General features: G+C 43.7%; 1 protein-coding gene and 1 long non-coding RNA gene across 4 annotated transcripts in view; one reads left to right on the forward strand and one right to left on the reverse strand.

Moving 5' to 3' along the window:
• The first annotated feature begins 403 nt into the window (after positions 1–403).
• On the forward strand, positions 404–24,086 carry LOC132648551 (uncharacterized). Its single transcript, XR_009586968.1, has 4 exons — positions 404–657; positions 19,463–19,589; positions 19,889–20,987; positions 23,116–24,086. It is a non-coding gene; the product is annotated as an uncharacterized LOC132648551 (long non-coding RNA).
• The window catches only part of Gtf2e1 (general transcription factor IIE subunit 1), a 33,829-nt gene continuing 27,406 nt past the window's right edge, over positions 18,335–24,757 (reverse strand). For all 3 annotated transcript variants that reach the window (XM_060370364.1, XM_060370365.1, XM_060370366.1), the window contains exons 4-5: positions 24,082–24,323; positions 18,335–20,413 (exon numbers count right to left, since the gene is read on the reverse strand). In XM_060370364.1, coding sequence (XP_060226347.1) covers positions 19,989–20,413; positions 24,082–24,323 — 667 coding nt within the window. In that variant the 3' untranslated portion in view covers positions 18,335–19,988. The remainder of the gene's footprint in view (positions 20,414–24,081; positions 24,324–24,757) is intronic.

Raw genomic sequence — 24,757 nt, forward strand, 5'->3', positions numbered from 1 at the left:
TCACAGTTCCACTGCAGGAGGTCTGATGAGGTTCAGTCTATAGAAAGACTGCTGGGAGTTCGGCCTGCAGAGGGAAAGGGGGGAAAGAGGGGCTATTGGCAGTGTGACTCGTGCAAGCCCTGCTTTCGAACAAAGCTCTCCACCGAGGTGCCGGAAATCCTAGACTGTCTAGAGTGTGGTTTTCTGTTGAGGAGATGGGGGAGGGAAGTCCTAAATGAACGCTGCCTGGTGGTACTGAATGTTTCAGGCCTCCGGCTTCCCTTGTTGGAGTTCCCTGCTCACAGAGCAGCCTCCCGATGAACTCTCTTCCCATGCAACTGGCCTAGAGGGAGAGAAGGGCCAAATGTTTCCCACTGTAAATTAATAAACTGCCATGCTGGTTATAGATCAGTCTCTTGTGGGTTAGCATGAGTCAGCAGCCCCGTGTCTGTTCACCCCAGAGCCTCTGCCAAGACCAAGTTCCTGATGCTGCAAAGTCGAGGGCTTGACCTGGGGACCCCAGTGAATCGATCAGACAAATGTGCCCCCTTCGGGCCTCAGGAACCAGGCAGCTAGCCTCTCCAAGAGAAGGGCGATGAAAAGGAGCCTGCTTCCCAGGAAAACACACTGTGGAAGATCTTTTACACCTGCTGTTGGGAGCATCAACTACGGAGGATGGTGAGTCTCTGATCAGCAGGCTTTTTATGTAAAGCCTTTTTTGTTTCCAGAGGGAAACATTCTGTGTTAGCTTGTCCAATACTGGTGACAATTCTGGGAGATTGGGGAAGGAAGAAAGGGAGGGAGGGAGGGAGAAAGGGAAGGACAGAAAGAGAGAGAGAGAGAGAGAGGCAGAGAGAGTCATGGAGAGACTATAAATAGATACATTCTTTTCTTTCATTAAATCAGAGATGGAGGGCTCTGAGCACATAGTCACTACCCAAGAACCAATTGGAATGTTGCAGCTGGGACCAGAACCTCCGTCTCTTGACTCTTGCACATAGTACTCATATATATAAATTTTTTTATTTATAACAATTTATTCACTCTGTATCCCAGCTGTAGCCCCCAATCCCACCCTCCCTCCCTCCCTCATCTCCTCCTTTGCCCCTTCCCCAGTCCTCGATCATTTAATATAAGCACCCTACACAGACCCCTAAAAAAAAAAGCATTAGAAACATCCGAATAGTATAGCAGGGCAGGAAGAACCATGTACATTTGTGAGGTGGGGGAGGGAAGAGGCACACGTAGACTGGGCAAAGGGCATGCATACCAGGGGCAAACTGGCAGAACGGAGGAATCAGAGCAGAGCCAAAAAGACTGGAGACCAGTTGAACGGATAATTAATTAATGGAGCACCTACTGTGCTTTGTTAAATGTTACCAAGATGAGCAGAGCTTAGGAAAAGCACTTTTCCCAGATGACCTAGGACCTTCTCCCATACTGCTGGCAACGTAAGAATTAAAAAAAAAAAAAAAAGCATTCTCAACATGGTTTCATGAGGTGATGAGTGACCCTGAAATCTGTTTCCTTCTTTAATGGCAGCCTCAGGAGTGCCCAGCTCTGACCACAGCAGTACAAGGGCAGTGGGGGGAAAAGCTGACTGTGGTCAGGATCCTGGCAGCCTAGACTATTTAGACATTCAGGCTTGATGGCATGTCAGCAGGGAGAATGTTGAAGAAATAAGCAAGTGTCTTCTGAACCCCCTTTCCTAACATTGCACTTTATTTTAGTGATTTAAGTCCTGTGTGACTTCACTAGTGACAGGTCCCAAAATGAATCGATTTTTTAAAAAAATGCTTTACAAACCTGCACAAAAACAAAAATCTAGATTGCAAAGGCCCAGCCACTGCAAAAGGGCATGTCCCTCAGCTCTTCTTCTGCCTGCTTTGACATACCTTTCAGCACCGTTTGCAATGGGACCCAGGGCTCCAGCCAAAAGGCCACTCTTAACTAGCCCAAATGCTGCCCCGTGTCTCATTTTCAGCCTTCACATTTTGCTGGCTGGTTGATCTTGTTTCTTCTATAAATCTGTCTATTCTGGTGAGAGCACTCTAGAGTGGCAAAGGGAGAGAGAGCTAGCTGCCTGTTCCCCACCCAACTGGTTCATGTCTGGCTGGATCAGCCTCCCACCTCTCCTGCTGATTCACCAGGCTCAGACTATTCAAACAGATGGCACATCTATTTAGGTATTTTAATAGCATGTATTTAAGATACCCTATTGAGAATCTGATTTGACAGGGCTTTGATGAAGCATTGATGTACTAAAAAAAAAAAAAAAAACAAGCTCACGAGGCAAATAACTTCATCCCCCAAAACCGCATCCTCGGAATCAACCATGGGCACTGAACTGAGGGCCTACTGTGTGCAAACATGCTCAGCAGTGAGTTGAGAGCGGGGAAAGACTCGGAATGCTTGCCACGTGCCCTTGGAAATTTGCACCTTCTCTGGGGAGAAATGGCACATGGACAGAAATGGCACACGGTCTGCGATTTTCTAAACCTATTTAATCACCTTCTGTGCTCAAATAGTCTGAACACTTGAGTAAGCAATGGTCGGTCAGGTTAGGTGCCTGCACCAAACAGTCAAGAGCCAAGCAAGGTGAAATGACTCTCCATTGTCTTTTGGTGACAGGTAAAGTGAAACATAAGATCTAACACTTACCAAGCCTCAGCTGGATGCAGGGAATGCCCCGGGCAGCATGTTCCTGCCTGAGGGTGTGCCATTGCTTCTGTGATTGCCCTGACTCCATGGTATCAGCGCCCCCAACTCTACCATGCTTGCTTAGTCCCCTCTGTCTGCCCTCACCCCAACCCCAACGCCTGCTTTAAAATTAAACCTGGCTTTCTCCGAAAATCTTTTGTCCCTACTCCCAGCCCTCAGGCAAGAGAATGCACCATTTCCATCACGGCCTTTGTTGTCCGTACTGTGTCCTTTGTGTGTTCAGGCTTGAAATTAACAGCACATAATATCTTGACTCCTTCTTGAATCTCTCTGAGTTTGGTTAGACTCGGGGGTCTCCGCAATATTGAAGGGTAAATTTCAACTTATGTTTGTTCAGTTAGTCCAATATTTGCCCAGTACCCGCTTATGTATGATTTGCCAGGGAAACAAATATACGTAAGAAAAGATTCTCTCAAGGAGCTCACACATATATTTGCTACCCTGCTATGGAACGTATTTGTTTTCTTTCTGGAAATCACTTAGTATACTGGCAGTAGGTCTGTGTAAATGGATGCTATTGTTACTTATTGCTTCTCTGAGACTGTATGGACCAGTGAGAAGGAGAAATAACAGAAGAGAAATAACCTACTTCAACATTTTTGGAGTTTACAAGCAGACCCAACCCAGGTGGCTTAACAATAAAGGGGATTAATCGGCTTTCCTAGCCGAAAAAGTCCAGGGTAGAGTGATGATGGCGCAAAAGTCAGTCGGGGCTTCTGCTTCCATTGCTCTTTTCACCCTGCGCTCCTGTGTGTTGGCTTCACCCCCGGGCTGGTACCGAGGTGACCCAGAGAAATGGGCAATTCATCTTTCCTGATAGAACAAAAATAAAAAGAAAGGAACAAGGAAGGACATGACTGCTCCTGGGTATGTTGGAGGAGCAGGTTTGGCGTAGACGAGAGGGAGGGCACAAGCAGAGGCAGAGACATCTGGGAGAGTCCAGAGCGAACATGGCCCTGTGCCAGCCATGTGTGCAGCCATCAGCCAAGAGGGGCCCAAGAGACGGGTCAAGAGGGTAAAGGGTAAAGGGTAGACCAAAAGGTTCAGGTAACTAAAATGGCTTGATTATTTAGGGAAGGGCAGCAGGGGGAAGGGCAGTCTGGCGCCTGGGCCGAAGATGTTTAGGGTAGGGGGCAGTCTATGCCAGCCAGAAGGACCCCATAATAGGTAGGAACTGAGGATAATCTGGAGGGCGGCGAATGATTTGATATGTTAATGCACACCTCAGTTAGCCATTTGTCCTGGCTTTGAGACCTAGCACCCGTGAACCTATAAAAGCACAAAGACTTCCTTCCTTGAAGCCCCAGGAACCTTTCCTTATCAGCTTTAGTGTAGCAACTGACCCATAAGCATTTTTCTTAACTCACTGGCCACTGAATGCTGGGGACTGCTCATTTCTGCTAGGTTCCTGACCCCGGCCCTGTCAAAAAGATTGCTCTATCTGTTAGATCAGCCTTCTTATACAACGGTAATTCAACCTCCAAGTCCCAGTGGCTTAAACCCGGCAGAAACATACTTCTTTTTCTCAAAAAGTGGCAGGGTAGGCTGACAGGGGGATCTCAACCATTATAGCTACTCTGGGACACAGGACGATGGAGGCTTCCTCTGGACATAGAGTTTAGCAATTACCGCAGCGGGGAGGAAGGTAAATCAGGCATGGGCTTTTAAAGTCTCCTGCCTGCCAGTTGCATGTTATTTCTAGTCAAAACTGGCTAAAACAAGTTATATGACCACCCCTAACTTCAGCCATTGGGCTAAGCTGCTCTGGGACCATGGACCCTTCCTCAGGAAAGGGATCCTTAAAAAAACTTAGGGTAGCATTAGAAAGGAAACAGTGGAGGGCGAATAGACAGTTGAAAGTGTTTACTACATAAGTTGCATGAAGGGAAACTGAACTCAGACATTAAAGGCACAGAGAAATCAAGATTTTGAACAGACTGGCAAAGGCCAAGGGGAAGAGCATCAGGCTGTGGTGGGAACCTGCACAGCTGAAAGGGCTCAGACGGAAAACAGTCAGCAAGGCCATTGGCATGTCTTTACATCTCTGCTGCTGCTCTCCCTGATACAGGGCAGGGTGCTAAACAGACAATCAGGAAGATAGGGCAAGAGCATGGGATGGGTGGGAGGATTCAAGGGCTTAAAATGTTCAGAGATCTCAGATTGCTGGGAAATAGCAGAGCTGAAGAACTCAAGTCAAATGGGCAGCAAGGCCAAAGCTATTACCACCTGGAGGCAAAAATGACATTCTCACAGAAGGGCCTGTCCATTTCAAGTCATCTACAGCAATAAAATACATAAATAAAATGTGGGGTGGTTGGTACAGACTACTAAAACAGAATCCAGATGATGTAAAGTGAAAGGCAGATATTTGGAGAGAGCTCCTGAGACAAAGACAAAGCTTCTACCACAGTGGATCCGTAGGAGTTAGAGCAGAGGAGGCCCCACGGGAGAAGGCAGTGTGAGTTTACATTACAGCCCCGTTTCTACCCGTGGGAGACAACACAGCACGGAAACAAACAGTGACTCTCACTCTGCAGTCAGGAGTCTGAGGTGCAAGTCTCAGCAGTGACAGGAGCAAGTCATCAAAAACTTCCCTCAGCTTGTTCCCTCAGCTGAGGAAGAGGGAGGGCAGCTCCTCCTCGGCTTTCCTCCCGCATTTATGTGAACATCTAAGGAGATGAGAAAGCCCCAAGTAGAGTTAAAAAAAAAAGCTTAGCATATGCACGGGATCAACTTGAGATGGAGACCCACTCAAGTTGGGCTAAGGGTAAGATCAAATGTGCTGGGTCACATTCTAGAAGTACTTGGCAAAGGTAAAAAAAAAAAATGCCTGCGAGTGCCTCGAGGGACCTGGGTATTAACGTTGAGCCTCTTCTCTCTCCGCATTGAACTCCTGCCATTCTGTCCGTTGGTTTTCTTTTCAGGCAGCTTGTCGGCAATTAGCGGTAGAGATGGCCCTTAGCAGGTACCAATTATGTTCCACCAGTGTAGCGGCCCTTGTAGAAAAGGGGCTCGTGACAACAAGTATCCCCAAGGAGCTCTTGTCCTCCTGCCTGGATCATACAGCCCTCTCTGAAGTGATCACTGTGACAAGACGTTGAGCTGAGCTGCAGCATGTGGGTGAAGAATGGGAAGGGGGCAAATGAAAACCACCCATACGGGGGACAGGCTTGGCGAGCTGACTTTGGATGTGGTTACCGTGGAGGGTTTGAAAGAGAGGAGGGGAGACGTCAGGGGAGATTCGAGGCAGAGGACGTGATCAGAAGGGCAAGGCCAAAAGGGGACTTAGCAACCAAACCGCAATTTGTGCCATGAGGACATGGCGAGCACAACACAGATGAATCAGCTCCATGAATGGGGAAAATAAAGGGGGCGGTGGTGGTGGACAGCAACACACTTAAACATTCCCAACATGGCTCAGCATACACTCTGAGAACCCAGCATGGGAGGGGAGAGGCTGTCGCTGTCACATACATTCATTTAACTCTTCACTTGGTGGGTATTCTACTGTTGGTGTGGTAAGGTACACTGAGCGGGAGGTGGGGGGCCGGGGGGTGGAGAGGGCATTAGAAGCCTGCATCATTTGGAACTAGAGAGCTAGCAGCTGCTACAGATGTGGACAGAGGTGCTACAGTAATGCCACAGCTGAATGAGTCTCCATGGAACAGAAGCAAATGATCTCTAGGGTTACTAAAAGTTACTAAAAGTCAGAAAGATGGGAAATGTGACTGACACACACCTCACGGTTGGTCCTCCCCACCCACCCACTAAACATAAAGGCCCAGTGTGTCTTGCCTTCCTCCCCCCGACCCCCCACATACATGCACATTAGGCCTGTGCACAGGCCCAAAGCAGCAGGGAAGGATTCTCTTGGAATGCTGTCAGAGTCATTCTTCAGACCTCCCAGGTAGGCTGCTACCCTGAAATGAAAAGCTGCCAGCCTCCCCCTTTGGAAGCCGGTGGAAGAGGGCTGATTAAAGCTGACTTCATACTGAGCAAATACTGTGACAAGCAATTTAGCTCTGGATCCATCTTCTGGATGCTACAAACTGCCATCACTATCACCCCTGATACTGGTCCAGTTCCAAGCATGCTCAGACAGAAGCGCCTCACCTCCGTGCTGAACCAAATGAAGATGCTAGGCCACCTTTGACCCTGGACTTGAAGGCTTGACTGTGACAGGAGGCTTTTGTCCCTACTGGGGACTACAATGGTCACATTGGTCTTGGTGTTAAGTGCTCCAAAGAAGCAGCCACTGCCATCCTAGGGGCCATTATCTTGACCAGGCTTTCCACTGGAGAGGCTACTGGGGGAACAAGACTGGGATGCCTCACACTGTTCCGTGCGAGGTGACAGGCCGCTGTGGCTCCGTTTTGGTGGGTCTCATCCCTCCTCCCAGAGGCACTGGCATGGTCTCTGCCCCTGTGCCCAAGAAGCTACTGAACACATCAGCCAGGGGCTGCACTGCCACCCTGGGCAACTTTGCCAAGGCCACCTTTGATGCCATCTCCAAGGACTACAGCTACCTAATCCCCAACCTCTGGAAAGGGACTATTTTTCATCAAGTCTCCTTATCAGGAATTCACTGATCATCTTGTGAAAACCCACACCAGAGTCTCTGTTCCGAGGACCCAGGCTCCAGCTGTGGCTACCACATAAGGGTTTTTTTTTTTAAATATAAGAAAAATAAAGTGAATTGAATATGTTTTAAGAAGAAGAAGAAGAAGAAGAAGAAGAAGAAGAAGAAGAAGAAGAAGAAGAAGAAGAAGAAGAAGAAGAAGAAGAAGAAGAATTGGAGCCGACATTACAGCTCTAGGTAAGGGCCTGGAAGACCAGGACAGGTCTAGATTTTAACTTACAGTCTGAGTCCCAGGAGTGAGAGTGGGCAATGTAAAGAAGTGAATTCCATTAAGGGAAGAGAGATTCAAACCTCATATGAACACCCATCTCCCAATCCTCTGCAGCTATTGCTAGCAAGTGACAGTGCTCTCTTGGGACCACCACAGCCAACACAGACATCTTGGCTACTGTTCCCTGGCTATTTACTCCCCATTGATTGACAGTAATTGCTGCACAGAGTGTAGGAAGAAAGACTATTTTAAAGAACTAGTACACAGTAAACCAGCAATTCGTAGATTTAATATCTGTTCCAGTTTGCTTTCTGTTGCTCTGTGTAATTGCCACGACTGAAAGCGACCTGGGGAAGGAAGAGTTTCTTTCACCTTACCATGCCCGAGATGCAGCCCATTGCTGAGGGAAGCCAAGGAAACCAGAGACACAAACTGGAGCAGGCGCCACGGAGAAACACCTACTGGCTTGCTTCCTTGCTTCGTCTCAGCTGCCTTCGTAAGACAAGACCACCTGCCCGGGCTACCTGTGAAAACGGGTACTCAATATTGATCCACAGATGTGCAAAGCAGGACTAGTCACAGGAGTTCAAAACAGGGAAACAGCCTAGATGTCCATCTACAGCTGAACACACGAACACAAATAGACAGTCACAATAGTAACACTATTCAGAAAAAATGAAATGAGATCTTGATACATACTACGATGTGTAAAAGTTGTAAGACTATCATGCTGAGAGAAACAAAATGAAACAAAATCTCCAATACCCTGGCACAGGAAAAGACTTTCTGAAGAGAACCCTGATAGCACAGGCACTAAGAACGACAGTTAACAAATGCAACCTCATGAAACTGAAAAGCTTCTCTATGGCAAGAGACACCATCATTCAAAGCAGCAGGCTACAGAATGGGAAAATATCTTTTTTAACTATACGTGTGAGAGAGGACCAATATCTTAAATATATAAAGAACTAAAAAAAAAAAACTGAACTCAAGAAAACAAACAATCCAATTAAGAAATGAGGTGCAGATCTAAACAGAATTCTCAAAAGAAACACAAACGGCTGAGAAACACAAGAAAAATTATCAATATCCATAATCACCGGAGAAATGCAAATCAAAACTACTTTGAGATATTGTCTTACAGCAGTCAGAATGGCCAAGTAAGGCCATTGTTGGTAGGAGTGCAAAATTGTGCAACTACTACTGAAAACAGTGTGGTGGTTCCTCACAAAGCTGAGAAAAAAATCTACCTCAAGAGCCAGCTAGCTCACTCTTGAGCATATACCAGAAGGACATTTCATCAACGTTCTCCTGCAGACAGATGCACATTTTCAACATTGCTGCTCAATTTACACTAGTCAGAAATTGGAAACAGTTTAGTTGTTCACCAGCGGATGAACCGATAAAGAAAATATAGTACATTTACACAGCGGAATATTAATCAGCCATTAAAATAAAAACAGGAAATCATGAAATCCACAGGTAAATGGATGGAGCTAAAAAAAAAAAAAAATGAGTAAGGCAACCCAGACCAAGAAAGACAAATATGATATGTATTCGTGTAAAGGTGGACATTATCTGTTAAAATCCTCAATAAGCAAGCTACAATTCATATGACCACAGAGGTTAGGTATAGAATAACAGAAGAGAGAGTAGGGATGGCTCTGCCTAAGAAGGAGGAAGAGAAGAAATTGTTACGGAGGGGGTGACAGGGCAGGAGGATCAGATGGAGACAGGGAGGGAGAAGAGGGAAGGCAGGATACATAGGGAAGGATGCTAAAACCAAGGGCCATTTGAGGGGTCATATGGAAACCTAATACAGTAGAAGCTTCCTATCACATATACATATGAGAGAAGTCCAAATGGAGTCACCAAAAAACAGGGAGACAAAGCCCCAAGCAGACCTCTCTCACCACCAAATGAAACCTCCAGTGCTGAGAATGGGTTACATCTGTTTGAGCTGTTGGTCAAAGGGATCCAATGGAAACCCCCAAACAACCCAAGCTATTGCCAAAGCTAGGTTGCTCTCCACAGATGGAGGCCCTGTTGTTGGAGACAACACTTAGATAACTCACTGAACATGGAGCAGTCGAGCTAGCGCTAACTTAGAACCTTGACCACCACTGAGCAGTGTTGATGGTACTGCAAGGTACTCTGAACACTGCCAGAGGAGAAGGGTCAACACCAGCCCAGGTACAAACACTGCAGTCTGCAAGGGCGAGCAGAGAGTAAGACAAGAATCTTGGAGTACTCGGTTCTAAGTGGACTGAACGTCTCCATCAAATACCTCCCCCCACCCAAGAGTTCAGAAGGGGCAGTGGAAAGTTTGTAAGAGCGGGAGGGGATGTAGGGCACCAAGGAAACACGGCCTTTTAGACACAGGAGGACTAACACACGTATGAAATCAGCCTATGTGTGGCAGCACACACAGGACCTGCACAGGTCTGTATCAGATGGAGTCCTAGAGCTGAAAGAAGTGGACTCAAAGCCCACTCCCCGACACAGAAGCTAACTGATAGCTGCTGGCAAATGAAAAATTAGTTCTCTCCAACTGCGTCTCGCTGGGAATACAATCATCTTAAGGGCAGGCCCCCTGCCCAGCAGGAGATGGTCAACACAAAATGGCATCTGTGGAGGCTCTTTGTCTCATACTGTTTTGTCAGGGCTTTTCTTTAATTATTATTATTATTTTTTACCTTTACAGGTCCTTTGTGTGTGTGTGTGTGCTTCCAATTTTATCTTTGTGGGATTCCTGTATGTATGAATGTGTTTGTCCTGCATTTGTTTTTCTTGTGCTTTTTCTTTGGCTCTTTTTTTTTTCTTGTTCGTCTTGTCCTATTCCAGTTAGTTTTTTTTTAATCTTATCTTTATTGTTATTCTTTAATAATAATAAAAAGTTTCTAACAAGAGACAGAAAGGGTGTGGATCTGGAAGGTCTTGGGGGAGTTAGGGGAGAAGAAACCATAATCAGAACATATTGTATGAAAAAAAACCCATCTATTTTCAATAAAAGAAAAATACAGGAGTAAATTATTTGGAAAAAGTAAACCCATAGGTTAGAAAAAGATGGCAGGGGTTGGTGGGGAGGCGGAATTAGAAACAGCCTGGTGGGTTCTGGGCTTCCGTTCGGACAGTAACAGCCCAATGAACTGGACAGTGATGGTTACAAAATATTTTGTACATACCAGAAGCCACTGAATTTTTCACTCTTGCAAAATAAATTTTATGTCATGTGAATTTTACCATTTAAAAAAAAAAAACCAGTATGCTGACTCAATTGACAGATACAATGTTTTCTTTCACCCTCCCTTTTTTCTAACTGATGGGGAAAGATCAGCCATTAGCATCCAACAAATATTTGCCAAGACAAGGCAAGCATCAAGACAGACGGACCTGTATCTTTGACAACATGAAGACCAGCAAAATACCGCCAGTTCCATTATGAGAAATGTTAAATTCTGAGTTGATTTTAGAAAAAGAAAATGGAAAGAAAATGGCTCAGGATGCAGCTCAGTGACAGGCTTGCTCAGCATGTGTGAGGCCCAAGGGTCAATCCCCCAGTGCTATAAAAGTAAATAAAATTTTAAGAAGCACAAACATGAAGAAAGAAAATAGCCCAACCTTTGCTCTTTATACATTATTTCTCCTTAAAGAATAATGTTAACATACATGAAAAAAATCATGTGCAAGCCTTAGGTTAGATGCTTACTTGGACTTTTGCCTAGGTAGTTTAAATAGTTGCTAGGAAAATGTCCTTTGTAAAACTGTTCTTTTAAAAAGAAAGTTGACACCTACAGAAGCTAAGCAAGGAGGACGACCCTGGGTAAGATGCTCAATCTTCATTCAGGAAGGAAAATGGGATAGATATTAGAAGAGAGAGAAAACAGGCAACAGGACAGGAGCCTATCACAGAGGGCCCCTGAAAGACTCTACCCAGCAGGTTATCGAAATATATGCTGAGACTCATAGCCAAACTTTGGGCAGAGTGCAGGGAAACTTATGAAAGAAGGGGGAGATAGAAAGACCTGGAGGGGACAGGAGCTCCACAAGGAGAACAACAGAACCAAAAAAATCTGGGCACAGGGGTCTTTTCTGAGACTGATAACTCCAACCCAGGACCATGCATGGAGATAACCTAGAATCCCTGCTCAGTGTCTAAGTGGGTTCCCTAGTAATGGGAACAGGGACTGTCTCTGACATGAACTCAGTGGCTGGCTCTTTGATCACCTCCCCCTGAGGGGGGAAGAGCCTTACCAGGCCACAGAGGAAAATGATGCAGCCAGTCCTCATGAGACCTGATAGACTAGGGTCAGAGGGAAGGGGAGGAGGACCTCCCCTATCATTGGACTTGGGGGGAAGCATGGGAGGAGGAAAGGGAGGGTGGGTAGGATTGGGAGGGGATGAGGGAGGGTACTACAGCTGGGATACAAAGTGAATAAATTGTAATAAATTTTAAAAAAATTAAAAATTAGTATGTGGGAATAATAAATAGAAAGCTGTAGAGAGGTAACACAAATTAGAATCATAGGCATTAGTTATACAATGACAAAGAAAATGCACCTTTCATAGCTTATTCATAGTCTGGAGAAACTGCCACGTAATTGTTTATTCATTCATTCAGCCAGTACAGACTGACGGCTACTACCTACATGCCAGGCCTTGGGCCTGAGAATTGAATGAAGCACCATAGCGAGCAAGAAGCAGAAGGCCTTGGCTCTCGTGGAGTGGGGTGAAGGTTCATGGCAAGCACAGGGACAATCTAACTTTTCATATGGATTAGTATAATACACGTTGCTCAGCACCTAGAGCTTCCAGCTGCCCTGGTTTAGTCCCCGCCCCTCAGCTCCCTGTCTTCTCGCGTGGCTTCCTTCAATGGCTTCCTTTAATATGAAGAAAACAGCCCCTTGTCCAGGAATGTGCCATTGGAGTCGTTAAGAACTTGTGAGATTCTTATCAACAGTGCTGCCTGTTTCCTCAGAAAAGAAGCAAAGCACCCCACCGCAGCCTCCCCCCATACCACCCCAAAGGGAAAAGAGTAAACCAGGAGCCAGGTTCACTATGCTTTCCAAGGCTACCGAAGTCAGCACCCAAAACAAAGCTGACTTTCCTGGTACACGGTGGGAGGAGCAAGGCAAAATGTGCGAATGGGGATTACCAGCAGTTAGTAAGCACATGGGCACTATGGAGCTGGAGAGATGGCTCAGTCATTAAGAGCTCTTGCTGCCCTTGCGGAGGACCAGAGTTTGGTTCCCAGCATCCACACCAGGCAGCTCACAACTGCTCATAACTGCAGTTCCAGGAGGTCCAATGTCTCTGGCCTCCATGGGCACGCACTCATACATGTAATTTTAGAAAAGAAATCTTAAAAATATATGCTTGAAGCTGGGCATGGTGGTGCACACCTGTAATCCCAGAACTAGGGAGGCGGAGGCAGGTGGACTGCATTGAGTTCAAGGCCAACTTGGTCTACAGAGTGAGTCTAGGACAGCCAAGGCTACAGAGAAAAGAAAAAAAACAATATGCTTGACTATGTCTGTCCATAGAAATACACAAAGCGAGCTACAAATGAGATCTCTTACAGAGTTCTCAAAATTCTAATAGCCACTTTAAAAGGGAAAACAGCTTAAATTATTTTCGTATTATTTTTCTTTAACCCAACACATCTATATATTAGTTTTACCTTTTTAAAAACGTAATCAATATAAAAATTATCTTGTGCTATTAATCTCCATGCTGGGTCTTCAAAGTGTGAGTGTCTACTATTCAGTGTTAGTCCATTTCCATTTAGGCCAGATACATCTCTGAATATATCGGCATTCAGCAGGCACAGTTAACAAGTGACTACCATATACAGACAATGAAGCCCCGGTAGTCAATACATTCCCTTTCCCACAAACGTTAAAGCTAATGGCTCCCAGAACCAAAGCTTCAAGATGTCTAGCTGTGCCTCAGAAGCTATATTCCAGCACCCCCTACTGATAATCTTAGAGACAGAGCCCTAGGCACCATGAATCGCAAGTGAGCACAATTATCTGATTAAGAGCGTAATGAACTAATTTGCAATTCAGGCAGGAACAAAATGATCAGCCTTGGTACAGGAAAGGTCATATTCCCCCACTGCTAATTCAGCTGCCCATCTCTCCATTCAACACTTACTGGATCTACCCTGCAGCAGAATTAATTCTACATGCTGGTAGCCTGCCCTCTGGTGGCTTATACTTTTTTTTTAGGGGGGGGAGGGGTGATGGGCATAAATCAGACATTTACTTCAAGTTTTAAATTTGCAATAAAAAAAAACAGGAAAACATAGGATAGACAGGAGAACAGAGAACTGGCTTCTCAGAGGTGTTATTTGTGCTTAAGAAGGCGGTAACAGGCAAGAATGCTAAGCGTTTCGTACAGAGAATATAACTAGATAATGACCTAAGCCAGGCAAAAGATGGTCTGTTCAAGCTAAGAGTTTTCAACAAAGAAATGCAGTGGAAGACGCAGTTTCAAGGCCAGGCCAAATAGGAACTGTTAGAAAGAATAAGAGAGCTGAATGCTATTTAAAGAAAAATCTTATTTATGACTTTGTCTTTTTTTTTAACGCTTCTGTGTGGGTGAATGGTTAAAATTGTGTGTGTGTGTGTGTGTGTGTGTGTGTGTGTGTGTGTGTGTGTGTGTCAGAAGCAGGGAGAAGTTAGGGGTGGCTGCAGTTGCCAAGGGCAGAGCTGACATGGCCGAGAAGAGACTGGTAGCTGTGGAAGCCGTTAGATCCCCAACTCATCCGTGAGTCCTGTCAGCACTACCTTGAGAATCAGATTATAGACGTTAGATTGTATTTTGAGTCTGACAGGACTGGATGATAAATTTGCTGTAAGGTGAAAAAAGAAAAAAAAAAACAAAACAACAACAAAAAACGGTCAACTGTTGGCAACTTTTATGTTGACCTTGCAGTAAAACGGTGGCGCTACCTGCTGAACACGGAAAGTTCCCCACCTCTTCTGTCTCCAGTCCCAGTGAGCAGACACCATCCACTTAGAAACTTCAGATTCATCCAAGAAAAGCATCCCTATTCAGTCACCAAATCGTATTACTTTTCTATCATCTTTCAGAAATGTTCCCATCTTCCTACCAACACAGCCTCAGACACCAAGACTATAAATATGTCTTCACTGTCCTCCAGGCATAAACTCCAACCCGGGGCCAATAAATACTTCACCCTGTTCTCTGGCTCAGTGTCCCTGAACATCTCTTAAAAGGATAACTTGGCAACACCTTCTGAAGTGTAACTGGACACGTCCTGTTGATTTGGATGTGTCCAAAGTTTCACATGCGAGGCTGGTCCACAGAGTGGGGGTGCTGAGACAGGAGGAACTTAAGAGTTGGGGCCTGATGATGGTCACATCACTGAGAATGCAAAAGGGACTAATGCTGCCTCTCAGAGTGGGTTCTTACAAGACTGTGTTGCAATAAAGTAAGTCCTTCGCATGTACTGGCCTCCTTTGCAAATGGCCATTTCTCTCTCCAGCCTTTCCTGTTGCAGCCAAGTGGGCCCTCACCTGAGGCCAAACAGACACGGATGTCTGATCTTGGGACTTTCAGCCTCAAAACCCCAAACACAAATGTCTACTCCTTGGAGAGAATGCAGCCTCAACCATTACTGTTACAGTAACAGAGGGCAGACTAACACACCCTTTGGCTATTTCTCTTATGTAGTGTTGTGTAAGCCATCATATGATATTTTCAAATTCTATATAGCTCTGATGTTTACAAAACTGAATGACAGTGTGTGTAATTCCACTTGTATGTGGGGGTGAGGCTAAAAGCAAGGAAGATGCATGGAATGAAAAGCAAACTGTCAACAATGATTTCCTCAGCAATAGTGAAATGGGGGTGGGCTGAGGAGTTCTCAGTTTTTACTATATATATTCCTAATTGGGTAATTTTAAAAAATTAGATACGTTTATGTAATGATGAGACTATACAACCATCTTGTATGACTTAACGTGATTCAAGAACCTGGCACCTGTACTCTTTGTAGGCTAATTTCACAGACTTATTTACATTGGGTAGGCGATAATGTAATTTTGTATGATGGGAGTCATGGGCTGACTGTTGAAAGTGGGTCATGCTCTAGGCCTAGCAGCTTTATAAGTGAATTCGAAAGGCTGCCTTTGGTTCTCGGATAAAGTTCATCCTGGAGAGAAGCCAGTTTATCTGCTCCTGCACTGAAAGGCACAGGAATTGGTTCATCCTTTTAGCTCTCCAAAGGAAGATTTCATTACCTTCTCTGTTCTCAACCCACTTTGGCTTCTCAGGTTTTAAGAGCTTATTTATTTATTTATTTATTCATTCATTTTTTTATGGCAGGGGGAAAAAAAAAAGAAAGAAAACAACAACAAAAAATGAATAGGCAGTGAGTTTACCACAGTACCAGTTTCTTTCTAATAATCTTCATTTCCTGGGAGAGAATTTTTAGCTATTAAAAAAGTGACAGCAGCCCTGCTGGTAAAGGTAACATAGCTTTGATGAAAACAAAGCACAGAACGATAGGAAGTGAACCGTGCCAGCTTCCAAAATCTGATGGCTTTTTCTTTCTTCGCAGTGGTTGGGAATCCAGCCCAAGGCCTCGCATGTATGAGGCAAGTCCCCAGTCCCTATGACTTTTGACAGTTGAGAATAAGAAACTGTTACTTTATACTGCCTTTCTAAAAACCTTGGGAATAAAGAGAAAAAGAGCAACACATCTACATCTTTTTTCCTGTGGTCCTGGCTGGAAATCGAGGCATGGAGCCAACTGATAGAATAAAGTGAGCTTGCCCTCGCGGTGCCTGTCTCCTGCTGGTGCCCTGACCTCCTATAACACTAACGACTATGAAGTACTTAATTATTCCCCCCTTAGTCGTGCAGACGACCACAAGTTAAGCACTAGTGCAAGATTGGGAAACAGAAATCCAATCAGCCGCCATTCGCTTTGTGACTTGCAACGCTGCCAATTCCAAATCTGCCTTCTACTTCTCTAAATTAAAATACCCTTTGCCTGGCGTTGACTTCCTTTAGCACATCACAAGGCATTTTTGTTGGTCTTGCTTGGCTTTATTTCAAATATATATACAAATATAAATGTATATATGTCTAAGACCTGGGGACCCTAGTGCAACCATTCCATAACTGACTGGAGAACATGGCCAGGAAATGTCACACTAGGTGGCAGCCCTGGCAGTAAGGTGTGTGGTCAGCTGGTGCTGGCTACGGTTAGCACCTGGTGCCCTGACTTCCACCAGGATCTGCTGAGCAGATTTCTTAAAGTCATTAAAATCTGACATTCCTTACGATGTGTTGTGGAAAGGTGGGGGAGTGGCTTAAAAAAGGTGTTGACTTCATGGACAGATGAAATCCAAGGGCTAGGGTATTACCACCTTAGTTTTTTTTTTGGGGGGGAGTGCAAGTGAGACAGTGATTCAATCCAAGTGAAACAGTAAACGGGATCTATTTCAGTTGGGGGGAAATGGTTTGAAGGAAGAGAAGAAGCCATGGCTAACCTCTCATGCTGGTCCCTAGAGACAGGGAGCTGGCTCCTTGGGTACGGGGCCGTCCTGATAGGCCCTCTGCATGCTGTAGAAGCTTTGGAAGGCAACTATGTGAAACAAACAGGAACTCAGAACACATGAAAACTTTCCAAGGCCTCTGGGGGAGGGGGGGGAATGGATGACATGGAAAAGAAAAAACAGAAGCTGAAGTTTTAGTCAAACTTCATGGCAGAACCTCTGAGAATGGCTGAGGGATTCCTAGAAAAGCCCTTCCCCGATGCCTCCCTCCCACAGTGAAATCACTAATACACAGATCGATGCTAGGGGTACTGGGGAGAATCCATTCATACGGTGTCGATGGAGAAACCAGGGTAGCAGAGTAGAGAGAGAAAATACACCCCTTGCTTCCCTCCCTACCAAGGAGCAGTGGTTTCCCAAAGAAATATTAAAGCAGTCTTCCATGTTAGGAGTTCCACAAAAATCTTGAGGGAGATGGAAAATTTGGGCTTCGTGGCCAGCTGACACAGAATTCAGAACAACTGCTCCTGCCTGGCCCTCACTATATGCTGTGAATGGTGATAATGCCTCTTTACATTGTTACTACAGGCATCTGCCACCTCAATCTACCCTCACCAGAGGCTCAGAGGCTAACAATTAGCGGCGCTCCCATTTTTGTTTTTTCTGCCACTAACTGGCTTCCCATAACAAGTTACTGAGCAGCTTGACACAGACATACCTGTCTGATAAAATAAGAGCAAGCTCTCCTGAGGTTACATATATTATTAAAACATAAAAGAGACAGTCAAAATTTACATATTAAATTATATTGTCCTATTATTTTAATTTGATTAACCTGAGATTTAAATATGAAAAAGGAATACACCTAAAAATACAAGCATTAACAAAAAATTTGCTTTTTGTCATTCCTCTATTTCTTTATGTAATCCATTATTCATGTGCTATTTTCCAAAATGGGAATCTCTTGTCTATTGTATAACACACTGAGACTACTGCAAATCCCATTCCCAGCATCTTTACTCACATATGCCATCCCTGATTCATGTTTATTCCAAATATCAGTCAAATAAAACAGCTAAGAGTGTCACGCAAACAGCATCCTGTATCCCCTATAGAAAACGTGAATCCTTTTACACGTAACACAACATGGACACCTTTTCTTCCCAATGCCTTCTTAGGAATGGCTATTTTCCTTGGAAAATACTTAGTTCCTAATTAATGCAGATTTAGTGAGTATAACACCTCTCTTGTCAATGTCAAACACTGCTTTCATGAGTACCTTTATTAATACATTTTTCCACAACAGAGGTGCACACTCATACACATTTACTCATAAAATGCAACAAAGAACAGAGTTTAAAATTAGTCATGTTTTAAAAATGAACATCTTTTTAGAACCATGAAAGTTTAAAAAACAAAATTTAATGTTGAACAGTTCTTGTATTTAAGATAAATACATAAAAGTTATTTTAAAGCAATTCACTGCCAAAAAAAAAAAAGTTTAGATCACATCTAATTGCACCTAATGATATTAGATGATGACCGGTGAGAAGCCTCTAACATCTTTAAATGGGAAGAGTGTTCGGCTCATGCTCCAAGTTATCAGAGCTAGAAATCAGTCAATTTTAACCAGCAGTAAGTAGACTGTCAATATTCAGTCATCCACAACCAGAGAAATGAATCATCATTTTACACAAGGCTCAGATACTCAAAAACACGCTTAGCTTCACACATGTGCTACAAAATGATAATTAAAAGTCACAACACAAGGGAAAATACTATAAAATTTTAATTGTTGTAGAACTAACTTACAGGAAAGTCCTTTATTTTTAAAGTTGTGCCTTCAGGAATACCATGCTACCTGACTATGTTCTTTGAGGTTACAGTGCTCAACAACACAGTAGAGGCACTAAAGCACAATGTCTGAAGAGACTCCAAGAGACAAATAAAGGCTTTGGTGACATGTAGGAAGAATGAGAGGAGAGTGAAGTTGTCAATACTGACCTCCACTGGAAGGCGCTCCTTAATTAAGAGCACTGGCAAAGGGTCTCAAGGACGAGGGGGGGGGGGGAGAGCGGGGCCATCTCAGCTTTACATCAGAGATTTCTAAACCTCAGAGTCAGTTCTAACACACAGTTCCCAACGCTCTGGGTTTTTCAAGCCTGGACATGAACGCCTCACTCTTCGTGTGTGTTCTCCTTCATTTCTTCCTGAGTGTGTACCTAACCTGCTCTGTTATCTGTCACATAAAATATAACCTAAAAGGCTAAAAGGTATAAGTAAACGAAACAACCTACCAGCCTCATCATTTCTACAGATCTGCATTCTAGTTTACACAGGAACCTAAAATTCAGGTCTGTCTGTCTCTGTCTCTAACAGATTGACCTCAAATTCATTTCTGAGGAAGGATGAAGTGTTTGGGCATTCCCGTAACCAGGACCTCAAATTCATTTCTGAGGAAGGATAAAGTGTTTGGGCATTCCCGTAACCAATGACATGTTTCTTGGTAAGTTGCTTTGGTTGACAGGAATGTATGGAATTGTCTCAAATGCCTGACCAGAACACAGTTATACTAGGATAAGCGTACCCCAGTGAGGCTCTTTATAGGTAGACAGGAGCATTTCAGTCAGAGGTAAGAAAAATTGTCTTAAAAAGGAAAGGAAAAATTAGATAAAGAAATACAGAAAATATTAATAATACCTTAGTAATAAGAGGTAAGGGGTTACCTATAGCCTACCTACCTTTCTGGGATGTTTCTGACATTAAAAAATTTAAACCTTCTCTCCTATGACGCTTTTGTACTAGGTGAACAGGTGCGGAACAGAAAGAGGCAGGACGCCACTTAAGCACTTGGTGGGAAGCTTCTCTCTGAAATGCGCTAACAGGAAGAAAAAGTAGGGAAAGCTCACTCAAAGAGATCCTCAAACATACGCTGGCCCATGGCTATGTATGCTTCCTTCTCTTCTGGTGTCATCTGGGCTACCAGCTCTGGCCGCTGGTTAACTTCACTGTAGGAGAATGGGCAGCCAGCCACCATAACAATGGGGTCGTCTGTTACTTCTTCAAACTCCTCCTCTTCCTCATCCTCCTCCTGATGATGAGAAGCCACAGCTGCTGGCCGGGGTGGAGAGTCATCATCCGACTCACTGGTCTCACTCTCCGAGTCACTGCCATTGGCAGCAGTCACGGGAGCAGCCGCTCCCACTGAGGCAGCCGTCGTGGAAGAAGTCTTTTTCTCGTGAATAAGCAGAGCTCGCATGACCTCCTCATTGTCATCAGGCCCTGAACGTGCTTCATCACGCTCCTGAAATGCACCCATATCAATGCCACCTGGAAGTTAAAACCCAGAAAGTCAAGATCCTTAAACACAAAGGGCATCCATTTGTAACTAATAGAAAAAGACTTCATTGTGTTACGTTTAAACAGATAAATAACACAAAGAGATGCCACCGCTTCCATTTTCTGAGCTGCTGCTCTCCAAAATAGCCAAGTGTTTCTTAACAACTAGAGCCTGAGTATCACAATGAGCAAACTAATAAGTACATGGAATTTACAGGTTTATAGACGCTTACATGGCTGAGAATTCTCCCCCTCCCCATGCAAGCCGTACTATTTGGAGCAGATGTTTTCATTTCTAAACTTTAGGAGGTGACAAACGGCACACCTTCTCAGAGTCTGGGCGTGAACCTGTGAGATGACAGCAAGACAGGACCAAGTACAGCTGGCATGACTGGGAACGAACGAAGGCGTGGTTCTTCGCCATGCTCAGAGTAAAGGCCAGAGGCCTTGCAATGCCTATAAGGTGCCGCCTCATCTACACTCCTGGCCACCTACCTCTTCCCCACTCACTCTGTGACAGCCACAGCTGGTATCCCTTGTACAGAGAAGACACATACTCCCTCGGGTATGTGTACTGCCTGTTTGCCCTGACAGAGTTGTGTTTTTCTTCTAGGTCTCTATGCAACTCATTTCCCTACATCCTTTATGTCATTACTCAACTGTCACTTCATCAAGGTTCTGTGTTTTTCCCCACAGCACTCATTTTCCCACATAATCACTTTGGCCTGCTGCCTGTTACTGCCTTTCTAAGGATGCAGATTCTACCACTGCAAGGTTTGCCTTCCTTATTCACTGTGACCCTATGCACAGAACAATACCTGCCCCATGTCAGGCAATGAGTAAGAATTTGCTGAATGAGCAAATAATTGGCAGTATCATTTTCCTGAAGCAAATTGCACAAACTCTGAACTCATTTATAAAAAGGTTATTAATTTAAGGAATACACTTTCTCTCAACACATATCACCAGTTTATACACACATCTTGGCTGATACAATGCAGATGACATGTAAGAACAATGCTTGAATTTTGCATTCTGTTAGAATAAAACAGACTGCCCTTTTCAATCTGTAAAAGGATTAAAAGTGACACTGGGAACCTGCCTCCTTGATCCAAATACTAACACATATTGGCTGTATGACTGGGAAGTAAAGTAACACTCATTTTCTCTTCTCCAATTTCCCCAAGTACAACACTGGAAAAAAATAATAATATTTGCCTCACTGAATCACTGTGCAGCCCAAGTGAATATGAGGTACTCAGAATGGATCTGATATATAGGAAAATTACCAACCATTAAGAGAAGGCTCAGAAAATGGTCAATTCTGGCAATGATTTAAGTGAAATCACCTCATTACTGTATTGAACATTCAGCTTGAGGTTGGTTATTTTGAAAAGAACAGAATTCCTAAATGAGATTCTGGGCAAAGAGAGAAAAGAAAGCCCTAGAGACTTGGTGTAACATGGAGGTCAGAAAGCTCAACACCGCTGAAGGCTGAGGTTCTTCCCAGAGTGCACACTGCCAAGAAGCAGTGGCACTCTTCACTGCAGCAAGAAGGCAGGGAGGCACACCTTTGGGCAAGCTGTTCCTAAGAGGTCTTTATTTTAAATAATTTTACCAGCATGGTATCTTAATGTTCAAAGGAACAAAATTAGAGGAAATGCAAATACATTTTGAAAAAAAAAGTAAATGAACACATATCGAATAGATTCTGACAACCACAAAGCTGGGGGAAGGGATTGTTTTGTTACAGATTAAAACAGAAAACTAAAATGAGTATGAATATGCATGTTTCTGGATGAGAAAGTAAGAGGTAATACTGCTAGGAAATCATATGTAAGAGCTGAAAGTTACAAAGAACATGCATGCTGTCAGACAGGTTCACTGATGCTGCTAAGCAATTTGGGGGTTAAATAGCCAAAACGTAGAAAAAGTTTTTGAAAAGCTAAAGTTTTCCCAAGTCAGCAAAAAGAAAAATATTTACATAGTCAAAGTGAAAGAATACGTGCATATAGAAAAATAATCTAAAGTATACTGAAAGACACAGTCCACGCTATTAGATACAGCACAGCACTCAATGAAATCCTTCCTAAATGTCCCTTATGTTTCTAATGTTAGCAGCTCAGCAGCTTCCAGAACCAAAGTAAGAAACAAAATGTCAGGTAGAAACCAAAGTGATACTGAAAGTAAGACCTGAATCTTTAGTGACCTGTGCATAAGCTAGACTATTGTGGCGACTGGACCTAAAGTAAAGTTTATTAGGGCTGGAAAATAGACAAAAAACAAACAAACAAACAAACAAACAAAAAAAAACTCTGCCACTGTGACAAAAAGCAGGAGCATAAGGAATTAGAGCTTTGGGGTAGTGATGAAGACATGACTCAAGTCTAAAAATTCAGGTAAAAATAACTTGATATTTGAGGGAAATTCAGTACAGGACAAACAAGATGCTCTTACTAAGTCCATGATGAGTCCATGCTCAATATCATGACAAACAAGGACAAGTTTAAATGTGTTGATTTAGACAAATACTATCATCTTACACAGAAAACTTGGGTAGACTAGAGGATTTAAACCCCATGACTCATATTCTACTACCCTAGGAATTATAAATATGTAAAGTTAAAATTACTAGCTTAATTGCATATTTTATTGGTTAATAATAATTTTGTTTTAACCAATTTTGTTTCTAGGTTCATTAAAAAAAGATTTGACTGCTTCAAGAACAGTGAAGAAGACAATTGGGGAAAATAAATCTATTAAATAAGACAGCCTAACTACTACATAACCTACAACAACTCCAATCAAAATAACTAAACACTGCAGGTTAATCAGTAAAGAGGAAGGAAAGTATGGTTGTCACGAAGTATTTTCCTGACTGGAACAGGACTCTCAAAGGAAATCAATTATACAAGAGGTATTTTCTGCAGCCCCAATATCTACACTTCACTACTGCTGGTTTATACTGTATGCTAAACACAAATCTTAAGAAAGAAGGTAGGGGAAGGTTAGAACACAAGTGCCCTCCAGTAACCGATGATGCTCAGCACTGAAGAGCCCATCCCTGTGACAAGCTGGTAACAACCCCTAGCCCAGACACAGAGACTGCATCCCATCCCCGCTGCTTTCCAGTCCCTTAGCAGTCTTTGTTGTACAGTTTCAGCTATTGTTTTCTATACTGTCACCCAACGTTGAATCCAGTACCCACGCTAGAACTTACAAAGTAAAACCTTGCACTTCTTAACCTGGCAAAAGTTATTACCCAATTGCTAATCCTTTCAGGTTCAGAGACTTACAAAATTGTCTTCTCGGACATAGGGGCGTTCAGTCCTTCATCATGTGCTATTTTTGTATAATCTGTGACGCTAGTTCTGGAGAATTTGACATCCTCTCTGACCTCCTTGGACACCAGCTGTGCATGTAGCGCATACACATATGTACAGGCAAGCACTAATACACATCAAAATAAATATATCTTTTAAAAGCAGAGATTTAAAAACCTATTGCTGTTTTGACTAAGCTGGAAGACAACAGAACATGTTGGTTGGTTTTAATGCTTACTGCTCAGTTTCAAGCAATACATTTCCAATAAAACCAAGAATTACCCAGGCATTCACCAAATCCATGACATATTAATCTCACTGACTTCTCACTCTTACCTTCCTTCATCTCTTCAGAACTATACGCCCCTTGGACAGTGCTCTCTCTCAACCAAATGGGCCTCTCTTTGGCAGATTTCCCATCCAGCGAGGTGCGGTGAGCATCATCTTGGTCGTCCATATTAATGACAACATTCTGCGTATATAAGTCCTCATAAGAGGGGCCTTTGCTGGCCCATGCCTCCCGGTGGTGCCCGCCTGCCAGGCCAGCAGCTCCAGGAGCAGTTGCTGCTCGGTCCTTGCTGTTGAAAGAGTTAAAAACAAGAAAAGTGAAGGTTAAAAACAAGAAAAGTGTTGAACATGAAGGACAGCTGGAGAGAGGGCTAATGCATTAGTAGTCTGAACCGAAGCTATCTAGCAATCCAGCAGGCATGCTTCAACAACTCTCAGAAAGCTCTTCTATAACCTAGGGTAAAAGCTGTATGGATCACATCCTATTTAAGTTCTGCAAACACTGGACCCTCTTGCATATATAAATAACCAATATTTTGGAGATGTATATGTGGCCACTAATTTGCATGGGGAGGGAGAATGACACAGTGATAGCATACTTAAAAGAGTCTGGCGAACCACTGCCAGTCTTACCTTCCATGAGAATTGTGTTTAAAACAAAACGAAGATTACTGTATCTTAAAAATATTTCCTTAGTTTAACTTTAACCTAAGGTGATTCTGTG

The sequence above is a fragment of the Meriones unguiculatus genome, chromosome 17 (assembly GCF_030254825.1).
Source record: "Meriones unguiculatus strain TT.TT164.6M chromosome 17, Bangor_MerUng_6.1, whole genome shotgun sequence".
Classification (NCBI taxonomy): Eukaryota; Metazoa; Chordata; class Mammalia; order Rodentia; family Muridae; genus Meriones; species Meriones unguiculatus.